At 48.2% G+C, this 22328-nt stretch overlaps 1 protein-coding gene across 1 annotated transcript in view; it reads right to left on the reverse strand.

The window, feature by feature from the left end:
- Nucleotides 1-22013, reverse strand: part of SSBP4 (single stranded DNA binding protein 4) — a 39901-nt gene extending 17888 nt beyond the window's left edge. Inside the window, exons 1-6 of the mRNA XM_081895702.1 lie at nt 21730-22013; nt 17092-17164; nt 15021-15082; nt 8035-8119; nt 3686-3775; nt 1483-1560 (exon numbers count right to left, since the gene is read on the reverse strand). Coding sequence (XP_081751828.1) covers nt 1483-1560; nt 3686-3775; nt 8035-8119; nt 15021-15082; nt 17092-17164; nt 21730-21785 — 444 coding nt within the window. The 5' untranslated portion in view covers nt 21786-22013. The remainder of the gene's footprint in view (nt 1-1482; nt 1561-3685; nt 3776-8034; nt 8120-15020; nt 15083-17091; nt 17165-21729) is intronic.
- Between the last annotated feature and the right edge of the window lie 315 nt (nt 22014-22328).

Raw genomic sequence — 22328 nt, forward strand, 5'->3', positions numbered from 1 at the left:
TAGAGCATGCACCACTCTGGCGAGACAGTCTGTGGGCAGGTAGGGTCTCATCCTGCGTACCAGATGGAGCTGGTAGACAGCTGCCCTGGACACAGAACTGACCTGCGCCTCCATGGGCAGTGGTGAGTCCAAAAAGACTCCCAGGCTGCACACCTGGTCCTTCAGGGGCACAGTTACCCCATTCAGGACCAGGGAGTCCCCCACACCTGCCCGCCTCCTGTCCCCCCAAAACAGTCCTTCAGTCTTGTCAGGATTCAACCTCAATCTGTTAGCTGCCATCCATCCTCCCACCGCCTCCAGACACTCACACAGGACCTTCACCGCCTTCACGGGTTCTGATTTGAAAGAGAGGTAGAGCTGGGTATCATCCGCATATTGATGGACACCCAGTCCAAACCCCCTGAGGATCTCTCCCAGCGGCTGCATGTAGATGTTGAAAAGCATGGGGGAGAGGACAGAACCCTGAGGCACCCCACAAGTGAGAGCCAAGCAGTCCCTGGCAAGAGTGTGGGGCAGAAGAACAGCCCCCTCCAAACTTTAAAAAATTGCAAGCACACATACACCCCCAGTGGTGGGCTAGGGGCTTTCAAATTTCAGCAGCCCCTACCCTAAAACCATCTCCAACGCCTCTATCTTTCACGGAGGAAATTCCTGCAATGCAGGAGGTTGGACAATTCTGCAATTCCTACCTGCCCGCGGACTGTCTTGCCAGAGTGCTGCATGCTCTAGTTATCTCCTGCTTGGACTACTGCAATGCGCTCTACGTGGGGCTACCTTTGAAGGCAACCCAGAAACTGCAATTAATCCGGAATGTGGCAGCTAGACTGGGGACTGGGAGCGGCCGCCGGGACCACATAACACCAGTCCTGAGAGATCTGCATTGGCCCCCAGTACGTTTCTGAGCACAATTCAAAGTGTTGGCGCTGACCTTTAAAGCCCTAAACGGCCTCGGTCCAGTATACCTGAAGGAGCGTCTCCACCCCCATCGTTCTGCCCAGACACTGAGGTCCAGCGCCGAGGGCCTTCTGGCGGTTCCCTCCTTGCGAGAAATGAGGTTACAGGGAACCAGACAGAGGGCCTTCTCGGTGGTGACACCCACCCTATGGAACACCCTCCCATCAGATGTGAAGGAAATAAGCAGCTATCCTATCTTTAAAAGACATCTGAAGGCAGCCCTGTTCAGGGAAGCTTTTAATATTGAACGCTGTACTGTTTTTAACACTTGACTGGGAGCCGCCCAGAGTGGCTGGGGAAACTCAGCCAGATGGGCGGGGTATAAATAATAAATTATTATTATTATTATTATTCCATGGGTCAACCCCCAGTGTTACAAAAAAAGGGGGGAGGATTTGCAAGCGAGGTCGAATCGTCGAGTGGGAAGGGGACCCCCCAAAGGCCATCCAGTCCAGCCCCCTACAATGGTGGAATCTTTATAGAGTGAGAACGCAGAAATGTCACTGCAGAATGGCTCTGTAGTCTCACCTGACATTGCAGCCCCATCATCGCGGCACTGGGGTGGTGTGGGGAGCCCTGGGGGGGCGGCTGGGAGCCTGGGGGTCCCTTGTGGGACACGGAGGGAAAAAGAAACAAGAGTTACGGGGGAGAAGGCCCTAGACCATGGCTCCAGCCTCCCATCCTCACCCCCCAAAAATGCCATTTTCCCACAGCTCATGAGCCAAAATGGAAGGTGCCCCCCAACTTGGGAGGAAGGTTGGGGTACAGTGATCAGAAAGTCCAGGAGGGATCAATTGGGAAGGAACTGAGAATGGCAGACGAAGGTAATGGACTATATGGGACTGGCAGAAATGACTGGCAGAATCCGAGACCAGGGAGAAGAGTCGGTGGAAGAAGATTGGATGAAATTTAAAGTCTATCCCCAGAAATATTGTAAAATGATGCTGGATAGGAATTAAGTGGTTTCCAGCTGTAATGCTTTAAGAGAATATGAAAAAAGGGTTATAAACAGGTAAAAATCTAATGGTAAGGATTTGCTGAACCAACAATTTGAAGTGGAATACAAAAAAGGGAGGTATGAGGAGGTCCGGGAAATCAGCTAAAGGAAAATTAGCAATGGAAAATCTGTGTACTTTTAACTACTTTTTTGTTATTTCTTTCTTTTCTTTTTCATTTTTTATTGTAATACTTTAAAAAACTTAATAAATATTCTATAAAAAAACCAATTGGGAAGGAACTGAAAATAAAAGCTGCTGGTGCTGTAATAACGTTAGACAAATTGATGGTGTGGCTGGAATTGGGAGTGCTCTGGTCGCCTTAGCTAAAAAAGGATATTGTAGGGTTGGAAAATGTTCAGGAAAAGCATGATCTGAGTGATAAAACCAAGAGATGGAGGTCTATTATGAGGGAAGGTTGCAGGGTTTGGGAGCAGGGGTAGGCAAACTAACGGACAGGGGCCGGATCCGGCCCAATCGCCTTCTCAATCCGGCCCGCGGATGGTCTGGGAATCAGCACATTTTTACATGAGTAGAATGTGTGCTTTTATTTAAAATGCATCTCTGGGTTATTTGTGGGGCATAGGGATTCGTTCATTCCCCCCCAATATAGTCCGGCCCCCCACAAGGTCTGAGGGCCAGTGGACCGGCCCCCTGCTGAAAAAGTTTGCTGACCCCGGTTTGGGACTTGAAAAATTTAAGTTTGTAAAACAATGCACGGCACGGGGAAATGAAGGTTTTTTCCCTCCCTCTCTCAGACCGCCAAAGCTGACCATCAAGATTTGCGAAGGGGGAAAAGACAGGACTTCTTCCAGCAGCGCAAAGCCTGTGGAACTCTCTCCCACAAGAGACAGGGACGGCCGCCAAACCGGATGGCTTCAAAAGAGGGCCGGCCAAATTGATGGGAACAGTAGAGAGTGATCAATGGCTATCATTGATTGGCTTCGCTTGGCTTCTGCGGTCAGAGGCAGCAACGTTTATGAATCCCAGTAGTCGACTGGGATTCCGCTAGGGGGAGCTGTTGGTTCACACACACCAGGGAAGATAAGAGCTTCTCTCTTTCCTCCGGATTTCCCTCTCCTGTTCCCCCCACCCTGGCCATCCCCCTCCCCACATAATTTACATATGACCCCCACCTTCCCCCCCCACCCCAGGAAATTCCACAAGCAAGGCACCATCTAATTCACAGCGTTCTCCCTGTCGGGCCGAGGTCTGATGTAGACTGCTCCTGCAGCTGGAGGTTCCATTCCAGGAGAGAAAATCCTACGGGACCGCCTCTCCTGGTATGTCCCACAGAGGAACTTACAATCTTCAAACAAAAACATTTTGGAGGTCCCAGGCCACAGGGAGGTTAGGCTGGCCTCAACCAGAGCCAGGGCCTTTTCGGCTGTGGCTCCGATCTGGTGGAACGCTCTGTCGCAAGAGACTAGGGCCCTGCGGGACTTGACATCTTTCCGCAGGGCCTGCAAGATCCACCAGGCCTTTGGCCAGGGCACAGCTTGACCCCCTTCCTTGGGCAATCCTCACAGAACTTCTAGCCCAATGGTTGCCATCAATTTGATTTGAATTAATTTTATAATGAAATGATTTTAGAATGCTGTATTGTTGTTAGCCGCCCTGAGCCCGGCTTCAGCTGGGGAGGGCGGGATATAATTAAAAATTTATTATTATTATTATTATAAAGAGAAAGAAAAAGGAGCTTTGCTGCCTCAGACTTGAGACCCCGCAAGCCTTACCTGGAAAAACCCAGACATCATTGGACTGGGCGCCATTCCATCGCCGGGCGCCACATTCGCCATTACAGGACTGGGGGCGGCCGTGGAGCTCTGTCGAGAAAGAGAGTAAAGCGGGTGGGTCAAAGCAGCAAGCAGGTTGGACTAGATGACCCCACCGGGTCCCTTTTAACTCTTGTGAGTCTACTATTCTTTTCTACAATTCCAATAAACCAGATTCGGAGAAAGCAACACGGAACATAAATCCCAGGCCAGACGGAGCTAGTTCTGGTATCTGAGGGGGGTCCCAGAGATGAGAGTGAGCGACAGAGATGCTGCTACAGTGGTACCTCGGGTTAAGTACTTAATTCGTTCCAGAGGTCTGGTCTTAACCTGAAACTGTTCTTAACCTGAAGCACCACTTCAGCTAATGGGGCCTCCTGCTGCCGCCGCCGTGCCACCGGAGCACAATTTCTGTTCTCATCCTGAAGCAAAGTTCTTAACCTGAAGCACTATTTCTGGGTTAGCGGAGTCTGTAACCTGAAACGTATGTAACCTGAGGTACCACTGTATTTATTTATTTCGCAAACGTATACACTGCTCTTGTGTGCAAAAACACACACACACAAACAAAACACCTTGAAAACAGCTAACAAAAAAATAAAAATGAAACAGTACAATTGTACCCAAAGAAAAATCAACAGCAGCAAATTGAGGCTTTAAAAAAAAGTTGAAATAACAGACTAAAAAGCACATTAGAACTTGCACAGAGTTTTCCAAGCCTGTCTGAACAAGAATGCTTTTAAAGGTAAAGGGGCCCCTGACCATTAGGTCCAGTTGTGGCCGACTCTGGGGTTGCAGCGCTCATCTCGCTTTATTGGCCGAGGGAGCCGGTGTACAGCTTCCGGGTCATGTGGCCAGCAGGACTAAGCTGCTTCTGGCGAACCAGAGCAGCGCACGGAAACGCCGTTTACCTTACTGCCGGAGTGGTACCTATTTATCTACTTGCACTTTGACGTGCTTTCGAACTGCTAGGTTGGCAGGAGCAGGGACCGAGCAACAGGAGCTCACCCCGTCATTGCGGGGATTCGAACCACCGACCTTCTGATCGGAAAGTCCTAGGCTCTGTGGTTTAACCCACAGCGCCACCTGCGTCCCTAAGAATGCTTTTAGCAGGCACCAAAAGGAGGACCGTGAAGTTGCGTGCCTGATTTCAAGAGGCAGAGAGTTCCAAAGGGCAGGTGCTGCAGCCACACGAAACAATCAAGGCGGACCCCTCACAACCGGGATCCCGTTCCATTTCCTCCAGCGCACTCAGAGAAGGCTCAGGACTCCTGTTTCCATCTGCCCCACCCGAACAACACTCTTGTACCCCACTGAAGATATGGGGAACCATTGGAAAGTGTGGTTCCAAGATTTAATCCCACCCCCTCCGGCAACAACCACTATCCAGACTCTCTGTTGCGGTGCAGAGTTGGGGAACGGGCTGAGAAACTTCATCACCCACCCACAAACACCCCGTTTCAAACAGCGCCCCTGATATGCAGGATGAGACCCACCCTGCCCACAGACTGTCTGGCCAGAGTGGTGCATGCTCTAGTTATCTCCCGCTTGGACTACTGCCATGCACTCTCCGTGGGGCTCCCTTTGAAGGTGACCTGGAAACTACAACTAATCCAGAATGTTGCAGCTAGACTGGTGACTGGGAGCGGCCGCCGGGACCACATAACACCCGCCTTGAAAGACCTACATTGGCTCCCAGTATGTTTCCGAGCACAATTCAAAGTGTTGGTGTTGACCTTTAAAGCCCTAAATGGCCCAGTGTCCCCGAAGGAGCGTCTCCATCCCAATTGTCCAGCCCAGACGCTGAAGTCCAGCGCCGAGGGCCTTCTGGCGGTTCCCTCATTGCAAGAAGCAAAGCTACAGGGAACCAGGCAAAGGGCCTTCTCGGTGGCGGCGCCCACCCTGTGGAACTCCCTCCCATCAGATGTCAAAGAGATAAACAACTACCTGGCGTTTAGAAGACATCTGAAGGCAGCCCTGATTAGGGAAGTTTTTAATGTGTGACATTTTAATGTATTTTTAATCTTTGTTGGAAGCTGCCCAGAGTGGCTGGGGAAACCCAGCCAGATGGGCAGGGTACAAATAATATATTCTTCTTCTTATTATTATTATGAATCCAATGCTCCACATGCCTTGAGCGGCTGGGCTTCTTTAGGTGTCGCAGAGTTCAACTATGGAACTCCCTGCCACTTGAGGCAGCGATGGCTATGAATTTGGATGGCTTCAAACGAGGACTGTACAGATTCAAGGAAGGGGCAGAGGGCTATTGATGGCTAATTAGCCAGAATGGCTATGCCCGCTATTCCAGAACTGGAGGCAGCGAAGCTTCTGAACTCCAGGTGCTGGGAACCTCCAGGAACGGAGAGTTGCTCTCGCACTCATATCCTGCTCCCTGGTTTCCCACGGGCATCTGGCTGGATCCAACAGCTGCATCTTTTTGCCTTGCCGCGTGTTGGACTAGAAGACCGCCAGGGTCCCTTCCGAGGCTACGATTCTACGTTCACCCAACATCTTAAGTCTCGCTGGCCCCCCAGCAAAGAGAGAGAGAGAGAGAGAGAGAGAGAGAGAGAGAGAGAGAGAGAGAAGGGGGGAGGCAGGCAGAGCCGGGGGCTGTGGGTCTGTGTGTGTGTGTGTGTGCTGGAGGAAAGGTGGTCCAGAGAGGATGCGGTTTCCATGGAAACCGGCAGGGAAGGATGCTCAGCGAGAGGTGTAGAGATGGCAGCCACCTACAGAAGCAGCCTCACAGAGCTCCCTCTCGGAAAACAGAGAGAGTCGACCAAAGAACACTGAATTCTTTTCTACCTATCCTTCGCTCCACCCGCGCCCCCCCCCCAATTACAGGCAATTTTAATTTCCCCTGTCAATGTGTCTTTCCTCGTTGTTGGTTTTCGAGGCTGACACATTCCCCTCCACCCCGATTTTAAAACAGTCTTTCAAATCCCACCCCCCACCCTGTGGTTTTATAACCATCTGATTTGTATATCGCCGCGTCATATTTTTTTTGGGGGGGTTACAGCAGCGAAATAGAACAACAACAAACAAACAAATAAATAAATAAAATTAAAAACTGTAAGAAAATTAAAAAGGGATGCTAATTAACCGTTGCGGGAGGGTCTCTTCTTAAAATCATAGAATCCTAGAGTTGGAAGAGACCACAAGGGCCATCGAGTCCAACCCCCTGCCAAGCAGGAAACACCATTCTTAATTGCCTGCACAGGCTTGGGCAAAATAGGCGCTTGGAATGCAAAAACAGAAAAATGACTGCTATGTCTCATAGCTAACAACAACAACAACAACAACAACAACAATTTTTATTTATACCCCGCCCTCCCCAGCCAAGGCTGGGCTCAGGGCGACTAACAAGCAATAATAAAAACAAGTTGAATGATTACAACTTAAAACAAAATTAAAATACAACATTAAAATATTGAAGCATTAAAATATTAAAATGCCTCCTTAAAATGCCTCATCGCAGGAGGAGAAGGAAAAGAAAAAAGAAAGAGGGGGAGGGAATCAAATTGGCTCCAAGCCAAAAGCCAGGCGGAACAACTCTGTCTTACAGGCCCTGCGGAAAGAAATCAGATCCTGCACGGCCCTGGTCTCATGAGACAGAGCGTTTCACCAGGCCGGAGCCAGTGCTGAAAAGGCCCTGCCTCTGGTTGAGGCTAATCTAACTTCCTTAGGGCCTGGGACCACTAGGGTGTTGCTATTTATGGACCTTGAGGCTCTCCGTGGGGCATACCAGGAGAGGCGGTCCCGTAGGTACGAGGGTCCTAGGCCGTGAAGGGCTTTAAAGGTCAAAAGCAGCACCTTAAATCTGACCTTGTACTCCACCGGGAGCCAATGCAGCTGGAAAAGCACTGGGTGAATATGCTCCCATGGCAGAGACCCTGTGAGGAGCCTCACTGCAGCATTCTGTACCCGCTGGAGTTTCTGGGACAGCTTCAAGGGCAGCCCCGCGAAGAGCGAATTACAGTAGTCAAGCCTGGAGGTGACCGTCGCATGGATCACTGTGGCCAGGTCGGGAGTATTATAGCTGTGGAGTATTTGCTAACTTGGCGCCCAGCAGATGTTTTAGGGAGCGCCAGATGAGGAGTTGTAGTCAGATACATCTGGGAGGTTCTCAATTGACAAAATCATTATTATTGGGGGGTTAAACATACACCTCCCCAAAACTGCTCCCTGCTGAATGTTATAGCAAAAAGAATAGGTCCCTGGCCTTGCTTTTTTCTTCTTCTTCTTTCCTCCTCCCTCCTCCTCGCACCTTCCTCGCATGCCATGCCTTTGAGACAGCAAGTGTGCATACTCACGTAATCGTGGAAGGTCTTGGCTTCGCTCGAGTGCTCGCATGTCTCCCTCCGGTCGGGCGCAGCACAGTACAGGTCCCAGAAGACACTGCGGAGAGACGGGGGGGGGGGCGGACAGAATTAAGATACGGCAGCAAGAATACTCATCGCAAAGTACTGGAAGACACAAGATCTACCCACTTTGGAAGAATGGCAGATGAAGGTGATAGACTATATGGGACTGGCAGAAATGACTGGCAGAATCCGAGACCAGGGAGAAGAGACGGTGGAAGAAGGTTGGAAGAAATTCAAGGACAATCTTGGGAAATATTGCAAAATTAATGAAGGTTAGAAAGATGTTGGTTTAGAAATTAAGTGGTTTTCAGCTGTAATGATTAAGTAAAAAGAAAAGAAAGGTTGAAAATTAAATGAAAACTAAGGGAGAGGATTTGCTGAATTAATAATTAGAAATTGGAATACAAAAAGAGGAGGTATGAGGAGGTCGGGGAAGTAAGTTATAAGAAAATAAGGGGATGAAATTTTACTTGTTTTTAAATAGTTTTTAGTTTTGTATTTTTTTATATTTGGTATTTTTTGTGTTTGTGTTTTGTTTTTATTATTGTTTTTTCTGTATAACCTTTGAAACTTTAATAAATATCTTTTTTTAAAAAAAGAATTAAGATACGTAGCTCTGTCTTAGACCAGATCAAGACTAATTTGACCACCTTGGGGGAAAAGATATGGGACATAATATACTGTTTGAAGATTGGGAAAGGTTGTGGGGGAAAGGGGTCAGGTTCACTGCCATGTACGGTGTTAAAGGAAAACATTATGAAAATGATGTATAGATGGTACTTAAACCCTGTAAAATTAGCAAAGCACAACAGTGATAATCTATGCTGGAAATGTATAGGAAAGGAAGGTACCTTTTATCATATGTGGTGGACTTGTCCCAAAGTGAAAGACTTTTGGGAGAAGATTTATAATGAATTGAAAAAAATGTTGAAATACACATTTGTTAAGAAACCAGAGGCCTTGGATTAACAGATTTGGAATTGCCCCCAAAAATGTTAGATTGTTTTTGTATGCCACAACTGCAGCTCAAATTTTATTAGCCAAGAATTGGAAAACACAAGAAGTACCAACAGTGGAGGAATGGCAGATGAAGTTGATGGACTTTTCGGAGCTAGCCGACCTGACCGGAAGAATCCGCGACCAGAAGGAGGAAGAATGGAAGAAATTCAAAGACTCAAAGACTATTTATCCAAATATGCTAAGATAAATTAAATAGAAACACTGCAAAATAATAGATAGGCTAAGGATTTAAATCTGTGAAATTATAGAACAACATGTTTAAAGCTAAGACGAAAAGAGATAAAGATGTTAAGAGGATTTTCAGTCAAGGGAATTTGAGGGAGTCATTTAATGTTAATGTTACTAAGATTGGACCAAGTTTAGTTATGATTTATGTGTGTTTGTTAAAATTCTGAAAAATCAATAAAATTTTTGGAAGGAAAAAAAAGACTAATTTGGCCATCTAGCAAAGGGCCAAAGTGGCTGCTACAACTGCTTTATATACATTCTAAAACGAAATAACTTTAAAAGCAGGGTGCATAAAAATTGATGATTTTATAAAAAAATAAATTGATTGTTTTGATTTAAATTGGATTTTTAAAATAAAATCCTTTTGGAGGAAAAATCTTTCTAAAGATTTTCTATTTAAGTTACATTAGGAAACAAGGATTTGTTTTAAGTTTTTCATGTGTGCTAAAACTCTATTAACTGATGTGGTTCAACTTTTTTTTTTAAAAAAAAAAACACCTTAGACTGAGTTTTAGCATGGATACATATGCTATTATGTTGCTGCTTTAGCAAAATAAATTGTTTAAATTGTTATTATTTTTCTCCTTCCAATGAAGTACAGCAGAAAAGTTGCCCAAATGTAAACAGTTAACTTATTAAAACTCACGGTAATTTCATGATTATCTGTCTATGTATTCCTAATAGTATAACCAAATCAGTCATTTTTTATAGAACTGTCAGAACGACTCTGAAAATTTATTATTCCAAAAATGAAACCTCCCTCTGTTTGTAAATATTAAGATTATACCAGCAAGAATGAGTCTTTCTGTAAAAATATATATGATTTAAATCGAATATCACTGACTAGTGATTTAAATCCACCCTCTTTAAAAGAAAAACTTCTTATAAAGTTTCCTTTAAAAAAAAAAACAACCCAGACGTCAATCTTAATTAATTAATTAATCTTAATTAACCTTAATGATGACATTGTCTTAATTGCCCGCACAGACCCGCCAGAATAGACAAGTTTTCGGATGGCGTCACCGGGAAGTTAAAACAGGAACCCCCCCTGCTGCATCTCTAGTGGCAGAGAGTTCCGCAGGACGAGGTTGAATGGGCTTCGCTAACTCGGGGAACGCCGAACGACGCTCCTGCAGGCGGTCTCAGCGACCCATAGAATTGGAAGGGATCCTGAGGACCAACTAGGGCTGAGCCCATGGGGCGCAGAAAACCCCACCCTTTTCCAATGTCCACCAAACTTTCTGGGATAATGAATTTTTATTTTTATTGGGGGGAAACAATTGATTTAGTGTGATCTTATCTAGAGGGGACTGAGGGAATGCAAAGACACAGCAGGGGTGCCCAAACTTTTTTCCAAAGAGGGCCAGATTTGATGAAGTGAGGGCTGACCACAGCTGCTGAGCTTTTTTAGGATTGAAGTTCTTGAGCTTTTTTCACTATTTTGCCCCAAAATTCTTGAGCTTTTTAAAGGATTTTACCCCAGGACATATACTGCCACAGGGACCGGATTAAATCGACCGGCGGTCCGGATTAGGCCCCTGGAATGGTAGGGGGTAATCCACTGGGAGCAATAATATTTGGGGAATTGAGAGATGGGACTCGATGATTCTACAAATGGAAAAGGGACCGGCTTGTTTGTGGGTCATCCAGAGTGGGGGGACACAAACCAAATTAAATAATTTATTTTGGAGTGAAGTGTTAGTTAGTTAGTTGTTTACAGCCGTACCTTGGTTTTCGAACAGCTTAGTTCCCGAACGTTTTGGCTCCCGAACGCCGCAAACCCAGAAGTGACAGTTCCGGTTTGCGAAATATTTTTGGAAGCCAAACGTTCCGCGGATTCCAATTGGCTGCAGGTTTTGGTGCTTGCGCATGCGCAAAAGCGCTACATCGTGCGTGCGCACACGATGACCTGTGCGTGCGCACACACAGCACATTGCAAACGTGCTTCCTGCACGGATCACGTTCGCAACCCGAGCGTCCCCTGTGTGTGTGTGTGTGTGTGTGTACAGTGGTACCTCGGGTTAAGTACTTAATTCGTTCTGGAGGTCCGTACTTAACCTGAAACTGTTCTTAACCTGAAGCACCACTTTAGCTAATGGGGCCTCCTGCTGCCGCCCCACCACGATTTTTGTTCTCATCCTGAAGCAAAGTTCTTACCCTGAAGCACTATTTCTGGGTTAGCGGAGTCTGTAACCTGAAGCGTATGTAACTGAAGCGTATGTAACCCAAGGTACTACTCTCTCTGTGTGTGTATACAGTGGTACCTCGGGTTACATATGCTTCAGATTACATACGCTTCAGGTTACACACTCCACTAACCCAGAAATAATACCTTGGGTTAAGAACTTTGCTTCAGAATGAGAACAGAAATCCTGCTCCGGCGGCATGGCGGCAGCAGGAGGCCCCATTAGCTAAAGTGGTGCTTCAGGTTAAGAACAGTTTCAGGTTAAGTACGGACCTCTAGAACGAATTAAGTACTTAACCCGAGGTACTACTGTATATACCGTATTTTTTGCTCTATAAGACTCACTTTTCCCCTCCTAAAAAGTAAGGGGAAATGTGTGTGCGTCTTATGGAGTGAATGCAGGCTGCGCAGCTATCCCAGAAGCCAGAACAGCAAGAGGGGTTGCTGCTTTCACTGCGCAGCGATCCCTCTTGCTGTTCTGGCTTCTGAGATTCATAATTTTTTTTTCTTGTTTTCCTCCTCCAAAAACTAGGTGCGTCTTGTGGTCTGGTGCGTCTTATAGAGCGAAAAATACGGTATATAAAATGTGCTATATGCATCTTGCTATAGAAATAGAAACGTAAGGCTGTCGTCACGCTGTCATTCGGCAGCGCAAACGGCTCTCCCCGCTCGGCGTTGGCGTTCATTGAAGAACCCATGCTGCCTCTGGCAGACGAAGGGGGAGCATAGCCATTGTGGCGAGTAGCCACTGATAAAAAGAAAACCGAGAAAAAGAAAGAATTGGGAGGGGGGGTGGCAGAGACACAGAAAAAACGATGGAGAGAATGAGAAAGCAAGGAAATATTTGACCCTTGACTAGAGCGTTGGGGTGCTGCCAGGAAGGATTCCACGCACACACAAAAATAGATGATTCCGAGCAAACCCCATTCGTCTCCCCCCCCCAGGAAAAAAAATGTGGTGCCATTTGAAGGAGAAATTTGGGGGGAGACAAAAAGGGTGCACACTTATCAGTTGAGGTCTCAGCCCCTCGATTCTCCTCTGCACACACACCCCACTGAAAAAACGAGGCAGTTTTCTCCCTCCGTTCCAAATTATATCCATGTGTGGAGAAGCAAGGCAGCCAGATTGTGTAGAGGGCAGGGAGGGGATATTTCCGGGGGTTTTTTTTGGGGGGGGGAGAACGAGGAAGCGGAGGGAGAGTGGAGGAGGTTTTGAACACATTCCAGTTCTGCCTGAAGCCAGAAGCCGAAGGGAAAGGGGGGGGGGAACTATACTTAGCTTTATTAAATAGGACCCCCCCAAATCTGGGATCTCCCCCCCCCTGCAAAAAAAACTTGTGCCAAAGTTTTGAACTCGTTTCGTCCCTTGGGTTTTCGGGTGTTAACGGCAAACCCCGGCTTGATGAATCGATCACATGGTTTGTATGGGGGGCTATACAAAACAAGCCCCCCCTCCCTGGTACAAAAACTTTGGCAGAAGTTTGGAGGGGTCACCAAATTTCTGGGTTCCTATTTAATATACTTTCCAACGCCAAGTTCTTTAAAAAATTTCTGCCCCCTGAAATGAGGCTGTGTTTTAATGTTGCGTTTTAATCTCGTTTTTAAGTTGTATTTTAATCAATTGTTTTTATACCTGGTGTTAGCCGCCCTGGGTCCGGTCATGGCTGGGGACGGCGGGGTATAAATAAAATTTATTATTATTATTATTATTATTATTATTATTATTATTATTATTATTATTATTAAATCCGCAGCTCACCAGGAAGCTGGACCTCACAACTGCCTAGAATCACATAATTGCAGAGAGATGGGCCCCCCAGCGGACATCTAGCTCAGTGGCGTAGCGTGGGGGGTGCAGGGGGGACCAGCCACACCGGGCGCAACATCTGGGGGTTAGGGTTAGGGGGCGCAAATCCATGGGTTAGGGGGCGCAAATTACTTGCCTTGCCCCGGGTGCTGACAACCTACGCTACGCCACTGATCTAGCTCAACCCCGGTGATGCAGGCATCGCGTCGACAGGGCGGTGCAAAATTTAGTATAGCAGCGCCATCAAGTTAATTATTTCCAGGCTGGAATTGGTGAAGGGGTCAGAGTGTCAGGCCAGGATCTGGGAGGGTTCAGGGTTCAAATCCTGCCACAATGGGACACGAAGTTCCCATTGGGTGATGCTGGGGTGCCCAGCAACTCACTCTCAGCCCAACCTACCTCGTATGGTTGTCGTTAAGATAACATAAGGAATGGGTGGAGGTCCCTGAAGGTGGATGGCGAATGTAATCCAAGAAATAAATATTATTGAAACCGATTAGCCATCTTTTATTAGAATTCATCATGCGAAAGGCTGGGCTGGATGAATCCCTAGCTGGAAATAAAATTGCCGGAAGAAATATCAACAACCTCAGATATGCAGATGACACAACCTTGATGGCAGAAAGGGAGGAGGAATTAAAGAACCTTTTAAGGAGGGTGAAAGAGGAGAGCACAAAATATGGTCTGAAGCTCAACATCAAAAAAACAAAGATCATGGCCACTGGTCCCATCACCTCCTGGCAAATAGAAGGGGAAGAAATGGAGGCAGTGAGAGATTTTACTTTCTTGGGCTCCATGATCACTGCAGATGGTGACAGCAGCCACGAAATTAAAAGACGCCTGCTTCTTGGGAGAAAAGCAATGACAAACCTGGACAGCATCTTAAAAAGCAGAGACATCACCTTGCCAACAAAGGTCCGTATAGTTAAAGCTATGGTTTTCCCAGTAGTGATGTATGGAAGTGAGAGCTGGACCATCAAGAAGGCTGATCGCTGAAGAATGGATGCTTTTGAATTCTGGTGCTGGAGGAGACTCTTGAGAGTCCCATGGACTGCAAGAAGATCAAACCTCTCCATTCTGAAGGAAATCAGCCCTGGACCTGAGCATGCCAGGCACTCCTGTATTCCACTGCCTCCCGCAGTTTGGTCAAACTCATGCTGGCAGCTTCGAGAACACTGTCCAACCATCTCGTCCTCCGTCGTCCCCTTCTCCTTGCACCCTCCATCTTTCCCAACATCAGGGTCTTTTCCAGGGAGTCTTCTCTTCTCATGAGGTGGCCAAAGTCTTGGAGCCTCAGCTTCAGGATCTGTCCTTCCAGTGAGCACTCAGGGCTGATTTCCTTCAGAATGGACATGTTTGATCTTCTTGCAGTCCATGGGACTCTCAAGAGTGTCCTCCAACACCAGAATTCAAAAGCATCAATTCTTCGGCGATCAGCCTTCTTTATGGTCCAGCTCCCACTTTCGTACATCACTACCGGGAAAACCACAGCTTGAACTTTCCTCACCTTTGTTGGCAAGGTGATGTCTCTGCTTTTTAAGATGTTGTCGATTCCTAAATGGAGTCTCCATGGACAGAGACAGTCTACCTCAGAGTAGTCTCTCTCTCTCTCTCTCTCACACACACACCCTCCCTGGACAGCTCCAGGCCCCCAGCCCCACCCCACCCTTTCGAGAAGGACGTGAAACGTACTCACCACCACCAGGCATGCAGAAATCCGGGCGGTTCCCCGAGCGTGATGTTTTTTTCCCACCGGATCTGGCCCAAAAACACACACCCCACAACTCAGTTAAGACAGGCTGGAGGGAAAGTGGTTTGGTACCCCAAGTTGGGGAAACTTCTAGGGGAGAATGCAAAGGGAAGGATGCCCCGAAGGTTGGGACGACAACGACGACACAGATGTGTGTTGGGGGCAGAACACCTGCTTGGATTGCAGAATGTCACTCCTTGGCGCCCGCTATTAAAAAACCCAGCTCTTTCCTGGGAGCAGGAGACTTGAAAATTTATTTTTAGAGGCTGTGTGCCGTTGCTTCACAGCTAACAGCAGCTGCTGGGCGTGCAGAACGTCTCCAGGCATGGGCTGGGAAGGACTGCTGCTGCCAGTCCGTGTCTGCGGTACTGTGCAGAGCAGGGAGAGACTCTCCCTGCCTGCATTTTGCCTGCGTTCAGTGAATTATCGTATTTTTCGCTCTATAGGATGCAACCAACCATAGGACGCACCTTGTTTTAGAGGGGGAGAACAAGAAAAAAATACCGTATTTTTCGCTCTATAAGATGCACCAGACCACAAGACGCACCTAGTTTTTGGAGGAGGAAAGCAAGAAAAAAATATATTCTGAATCTCAGAAGCCAGCACAGCAAGAGGGATCACTACGCAGTGAAAGCAGCAATCCCTCTTGCTGTTCTGGCTTCTGGGATAGCTGCACAGCCTGCATTCGCTCCATAAGACGCCCACACATTTCCCCTTACTTTTTAGGAGGGAAAAAGTGAGTTTTATAGAGCAAAAAATACAGTAATTCTCCCCCTCTCTGCTCAGCGCCCCTTCAGCGAAGCGGCAGGAGAAAAGGAGCCCCTTCCGTTTCTCCTCCCGCTTAGCGGAAGGGGCGTTGCACAGCTCTCCCTCTCTGCTGAAGCCAGAGTCTTGCTCTCCCAGCTTCAGCAAAAGGAACCGGAAGCCTCCGGAGCGCAGCGGCTATCCCTGAAGCCTTCGCAGCGCAGCGCAAGTTCCCGCTGCGCTCCGGAGGCTTCAGGTTCCTTTTACTGAAGCCAGAAGAGTCTTGTTCTCCCGCTGTGCTCCGGAGGCTTCAGGCGGCTATCCCTGAGGCCTGGAGAGTGAGGGGGGTCAGTGCGCACCGACCCCTCTCGCTCTCCAGGTTTCAGCAAAAGCAACGCGTAGCCTCCGGAGCGCGGGAGGAGCTCTCCCTCTGCGCTTCGGAGGCTTCGCGTTGCTATCGCTGAAGCCAAGGAGCCTGCATTCGCTCCATAAGACGCACACACATTTCCCCTTCATTTTTGGAGGGGGGGGGGACATTTTATCATATGTGGTGGGATTGTAATTAAAAAATTAAGGGAAATGATATACAACGAATTGAAGAAAATGTTCCATTTAACATTTGTTAAAAAACCTGAGGCATTTTTGTTGGGGATCGTAGGGAAAGACCTGCCAAAAAAGTTGAAAAACATCTTCATGTATGCCACAATGGCCGCGAGAGTTCTGGTAGCACAAGGATGGAAGACTGAAGAAACCCCAACTAAAGAATCATGGCAAGAAAAATTGATGGACTATGCAGAACTGGCAAAACTGACATACAAGCTACGGGAAAAGGATAACTGTGACTTTAAGGATGAATGGGAACCCTTTACAAAGTATCTAAAGACGCAACAAAGCGAACTGGACTCTTTGGCAGGTTTCGAATAAACGTTCACAAAGTTTTTATTGATAATAATCAGCTAAATAGTTTGAGGATCTATACAACTGTGTAACATGCAGAAAACAGCATTCTTAGAGAAACCAAAGAACTGAGGGAAGTCGGGGGGAGGGAGGAAAAATGGGGGGGGGATGATATGTTTTTGGATAATATGTCTTGTTATAATTTTGAATAAAAAAAAAATTATAAAAAAAATTGGAGGGGGGAAGTGCATCCTATAGAGCGAAAAATACGGTATTTGCTTCCTCCGTCTCCCCAAAATAAAATAAACAGGTACATATTTTTTTGCAGGTTATGGGTCCTCCCCCCTTCCCGTCTTCCAGACCCCTATGTCCTCACCTCTGAGAGGAAGGTCTGCGCTGATTTCTGCGCCCCGATGTGTAGAAGGTATTCATAAACGTACAACGCCAACCTGGAGGGGTGAGAGGCATCAGTCAAGGGCCTGCCAGGCCTGGATAGCTCAGTCGGTGAGAGCAGGGTGCCGAAAACACTGAGGTTGCAGGTTCGATCCCCAGTCATTTCAGGGGGTTGGTCTAGATGACCGCCAAGGTCCCCTACAATTCTATGGTTTCTGATTCTATTATGCTCCCCCTCCCCAAAGCCCCCTTTCTACCTATTCCCAGCAAATCCTTTGTGCGGGGATGAGGACCCTATCTGGCCCCTTTCAAATACTGCTGGGCTCCCAGCCAGCCAGCAGGACCGATGGTTAGCGTTGGTGCAAAGAGATGCTATTTCGAAAAGAGGCATTCTCTCCTGAGAGGGGAAAAAGGGTCTTAAGAACAGGGGCAACAGCTACGGGCTGTGACGGCGATGCTCTACGCTCCCCTGTCGGAGGCAGTAAACTCTTCTGGATAATATCAATCGCCGGGAATCACAAGCCGGGAGCAGCGCCGAATTTTGGCGCTTTCCCTGAACTGGGTGCCGAGCAGTAAAGGTTAAACCACAGAGCCTAGGGCTTGCCGATCAGAAGGTTGGCGGTTCGAATCCCCGCAATCACGGGGTGAGCTCCCGTTGCTCGGTCCCTGCTCCTGCCAACCTAGCAGTTCGAAAGCACGTCCAAGTGCAAGTAGATAAATAGGTCCTGCTCCGGCGGGAAGGTAAACGGCATTTCCGTGCATTGCTCTGGTTCGCCAGAAGCGGCTTAGTCCTGCTGGCCACATGACCCGGAAGCTGTACGCTGGCTCCCTCGGCCAGTAAAGCGAGATGAGCGCCGCAACCCCAGAGTGGGCCACGACTGGACCTAATGGTCAGGGGTCCCTTTACCTTTTAGCATAACAACAACAGCAACAACAACAGTAGCAGCACCAGCACAAGCATATATTTCCTATTTTCACAATACAATGGTCCCTTGGTTCTCAAACTTAATTCGTTCCGGAAATTCCACTCCAAAACCAAAGCATTCCAAAACCAAGGTGCGCTGCTTTCCCACAGAAAGCAATGCAGAATGGATTAATCCGTTCCAGACTTTTAAAAACAACCCTTCAAACAGCAATTTCACGTGAATTTCACTATTGAATGAGACCGTCGATCCACAAAACGAAATCGATAAACAACGTACTGCAGTCACACAACCCATCCATCAGTAGCTGAACTGGGTTCCATGCAGTAGCAAAAGAGCCATGACGACAAAAACGTAAAAATAAATATCAAAAACAGACAAGACCTCAGCGTAACACTCAAATCGGAAGGGTGACACTCAAAAGGGAGCACGTTCAGCTTCCGAAAAAAGTTCGCAAAGTGGAACATTTACTTCCATGTTTGCCCTGTTTGGGTTCCAAGTTGTTTGAGAACCAAGGCATTTGAGAACCAAGGTACCACTGTCATTCATTTTGGTGCATTCATGAATCTTCTCATTAGGTACCTGTATGAATATAGATAAACGTAAAGGGACCCCTGACCATTAGGTCCAGTCGTGGCCAACTCTGGGGTTGCAGCGCTCATCTCACTTTACTGGCCAAGGGAGACGGCGTACAGCTTCCGGGTCATGTGGCCAGCAGGACTAAGCCGCTTCTGGCGAACCAGAGCATCGCACGGAAACACCGTTTACCTTCCCGCCGGAGCGGTACCTACTTATCTACCTGCACTTTGACGTGCTTTGAAACTGCTAGGTCGGCAGGAGCAGGGACCGAGCAACGGGAGCTCACCCCGTCATTGCGGGGATTCGAACCGCCGACCTTCTGATCGGCAAGTCCTAGAATCTGTGGTTTAATCCACAGCGCCACCCGCGTCCCCTGTATGAATATAGCTGTATATATATATTTTTGGGGTGCCATATTTCATCCTCGCTCATGGCAGAATATTACCAAAGTCCGCCTCTGTGGGGAGAGTCGATTCCCCTATGGGGGGCAGCTGTTTGGACATGGGGGCAACCGGACTGGACCTGCCCCTTTGGGCCTGATCCTACCCCAGTGATCTTCCTATGCCTGCTATCCTCTCTGGGTGTTGGGTACCTCGAATTCCCAGTGAGCCAGCATGGCCAATGGTCAGCGATGGCGGGAGTTGGGGGTCCAGGCAAGACCACAAACTCCCTTCACTGTGCCTGGGGGGTTTAACTGAGACTCCCCCCCCCCCAAGGCTCTGTAGAGTTTTAGATGGTTCTGTTGGATCGGGGCAAATCACCTGGCGTGCAGAGACGTCTAATGCCACATGTGATCAGTAGGGTAAAGGTAAAGGGACCCCTGACCATTAAGTCCAGTCATGGCTGACTCTGGGGCTGCGGCACTCATCTCGCTTTATTGGCCAAGGGAGCCGGTGTACAGCTTCCGGGTCATGTGGCCAGCAGGACTAAGCTGCTTCTGGCGAACCAGAGCAGCGCATGGAAACACCGTTTACCTTCCCGCTGGAGGGGTACCTATTTATTTACTTGCACTTTGACGTGCTTTCAAATTGCTAGATTGGCAGGAGCAGGGACCGAGCAACGGGAGCTCACCCCGTCATTGTGGGGATTCGAACCGCCGACCTTCTGATCGGCAAGTCCTAGGCTCTGTGGTTTAACCCACAGCGCCTATTTAATAAATTTATAGGCCGTTTTGTGGGAGAAAAAACTTAACGCGGGACGAGTTGTAATTCTCGCATTGCAGGAGGCTGGACCATAGCGGTCAACTTTCCCCTTTTCTTGCGAGGAATCCTATTTGGAATAAGGGAATTTCCCTTTAAAAAAGGGAAACCTTGACAGCTTTGGGCTGGACTGAATGACTTCTGGACTTCTAACCCTGCAAAGCTAGGCATCTCGGATAAAGGGTAATAACAATATACGCTTTCCCCCGGAAAATAAAATAAAATAACCATTTCGGCAAACTCTGGAGCGAAACGAAACTAAAAATTGTTACAGCAAAATAAACAACAACTGGATAGTAGCTCAGCTGGTTAGAGACGGGCTTCATCGGAGGGGGTTATAAATAATAATAATAATAATAATAATAATAATAATAATAATAATATAGATAAATAATTTATTATTTATACCCTGCCCATCTGGCTGGGTTTCCCCAGCCACTCTGGGAGGCTTCCAACAAAATATTAAAATACAATAGTCTGTCAAACATTAAAAGCTTCCCTAAACAGGGCTGCCTTCAGATGTCTTCTCTCAAAGTAGGCTAGAGGATTCCCGGGGTCTCTTACAGTTCTACAATTTTACGATTCTATAACACCCCCCCAAAAAAAACAATATAAATATGCAATGCACAGACATTTTAATCCGAATCTCAGATCCTAAACTCCGTATGTGTGGATGGCCAATCTACGGCTCAGTGCCTGGTAAGCCGCAGGTAGACTGCGTCTGTGCCTGGGGGCTTGATTCTTAGCCGTCACCATTGCTCAGAGCTCCGCCTTTGGGGCTGAATTTTTTTTTGGGGGGGCAGGGAATTGGGGACGAAGACTTGTGCTCTAATCAATTTGCCATTAGCCCTTGTTCAGAGCCTCATCCTCTCCCCAAAAAATAAATAATTGCCCAGGATGGCTGCTGGATGTGGCTGGATGCAGCCCCCCCAAATGTTCCTGCATGCCCCCCCCAGAACTGTCCACCAGGTCTGCCAAACATTTGGGGGGGAAGCAAGTTATGAGCAGGTCATGTCAACTTGACAACACCCTCTAAGGTCCAGTGCACATCCATATTTTTTTTTGGGGGGGGGACACACTCTGCCCCACGCCCTCTTTTCACCTCCCCCCACGAAATACTTTCAGACCCTCTCTGCCCCCCCCAACTCCAAAGTCCCCTTCTCTGTTGTGGCCCTATCCATGAAACCACACACAAACCGATAGCTAACCCCCCAAAAACTAATTTTCCTTTTGACAGAGCCCATGAATTGCTAGGGAAATAAAGGGGTGGGGAGGCAGGTCAGGACACCCCCCAGCTTTGAAACACCCCTCAAGCCTGCTTCTGATTCATGGGGGGGGGGTCCTCTGCATGGGACAGTCGACACAGGAAGTTTGCAGCAAGGAGTTGGGCTGATTTTGGGAAACGGGCTCCCCAAATCTCCAAAGGAAATTGATGTTTCGGGGGGGTGTATTTTTGGGGAGGGGGTCCCGCTGCCTGATAAAACTCCCTCTGGGAAGTTTCGGGAGTGCATTTGCAGTGAGTGAAACCGGGCTGATTTTGGGGGGAGACGGGGGTGCCCAAATTTTAGGTAAATTGATATTTGGGAAACTGATATTTGGTAAAGGGTTCCACCGTCTGAAAAGCGAGGAAGTTTCAGGAGTGGGTTTTTCTCTGATGGGGGGAGGTGAGTGGAGTTGATATGGGGGGGGGAAGACCCCCAGATTTCCAAGGGGGGCTATTTTGGGGAGGCGAAACTCCACCTTGGAAGTTTTAGGAATGCTTTCATATTTTTGTGTGTGGGGGGGTAGGGTTTAGGCTGAAAGGCACTGAGCTGATTTTTTTTTGGGGGGGGTCTCTAGATTTCCAAAGAAAGGGGTCTTGTCGGGGTGGTCGTGTTTTTTTGGGGGGGGAGGGAAGGAGGGAGGGGGTTTCCAACTCACTTCTCTCGCGCCTGTCCGTCGGAAGGTACGCCGGAGCCTTTCCCTTTGGCGTACATGGCTGGCTGCTGGAGGGGGGGGTCTCTCCGGCGTCTCTGGAGGGAGGGAGGGGGGTCGCACCTGCGGCTAGAGGCAGGATCGGGGCCGCCACCCCGGGGAGCATCGCCGCATGGCGCCCTCAAGGCTCCTCGGCTCCAGGAAGCGGCGGGCGCGCCAGGCTCGACGCCACCGCGGTGATGGCTCCTCCGGGCGGGCTGCTGGAGACCCTCCCTCCCTCCTTGCCTTTGCTTTTCTCTCTCCCCCCACCCCCCTTAAAAAAAAAGCCCTCTTTTTTTCCAGTGGCTCTTCCGAGGAAGAAGCACCCTCCCTCTTCGACTGCAACGCGCGCGCTCTTAAAAGGGCAACGGCGCCGTCGGAAAGGAGTGGGGCGCGCGCGCGCGTTTTTGGAGACGCGTGTCCCTTCCGTCGCCAGGTAAAAAAAGGATGCTTGCGTATCCTGACCTGCGGCGCCGGGTTTACGTGTCATCCAAACAAGCTACAGCTCGCCCCTAAAAAAAAAATTATACACAAATAACATTGGGATTCATTGATTGTATGGGGAA

Source organism: Podarcis melisellensis (genome assembly GCF_964234715.1).
Source record: "Podarcis melisellensis genome assembly, chromosome: 18".
In the NCBI taxonomy this organism is placed as follows: domain Eukaryota; kingdom Metazoa; phylum Chordata; class Lepidosauria; order Squamata; family Lacertidae; genus Podarcis; species Podarcis melisellensis.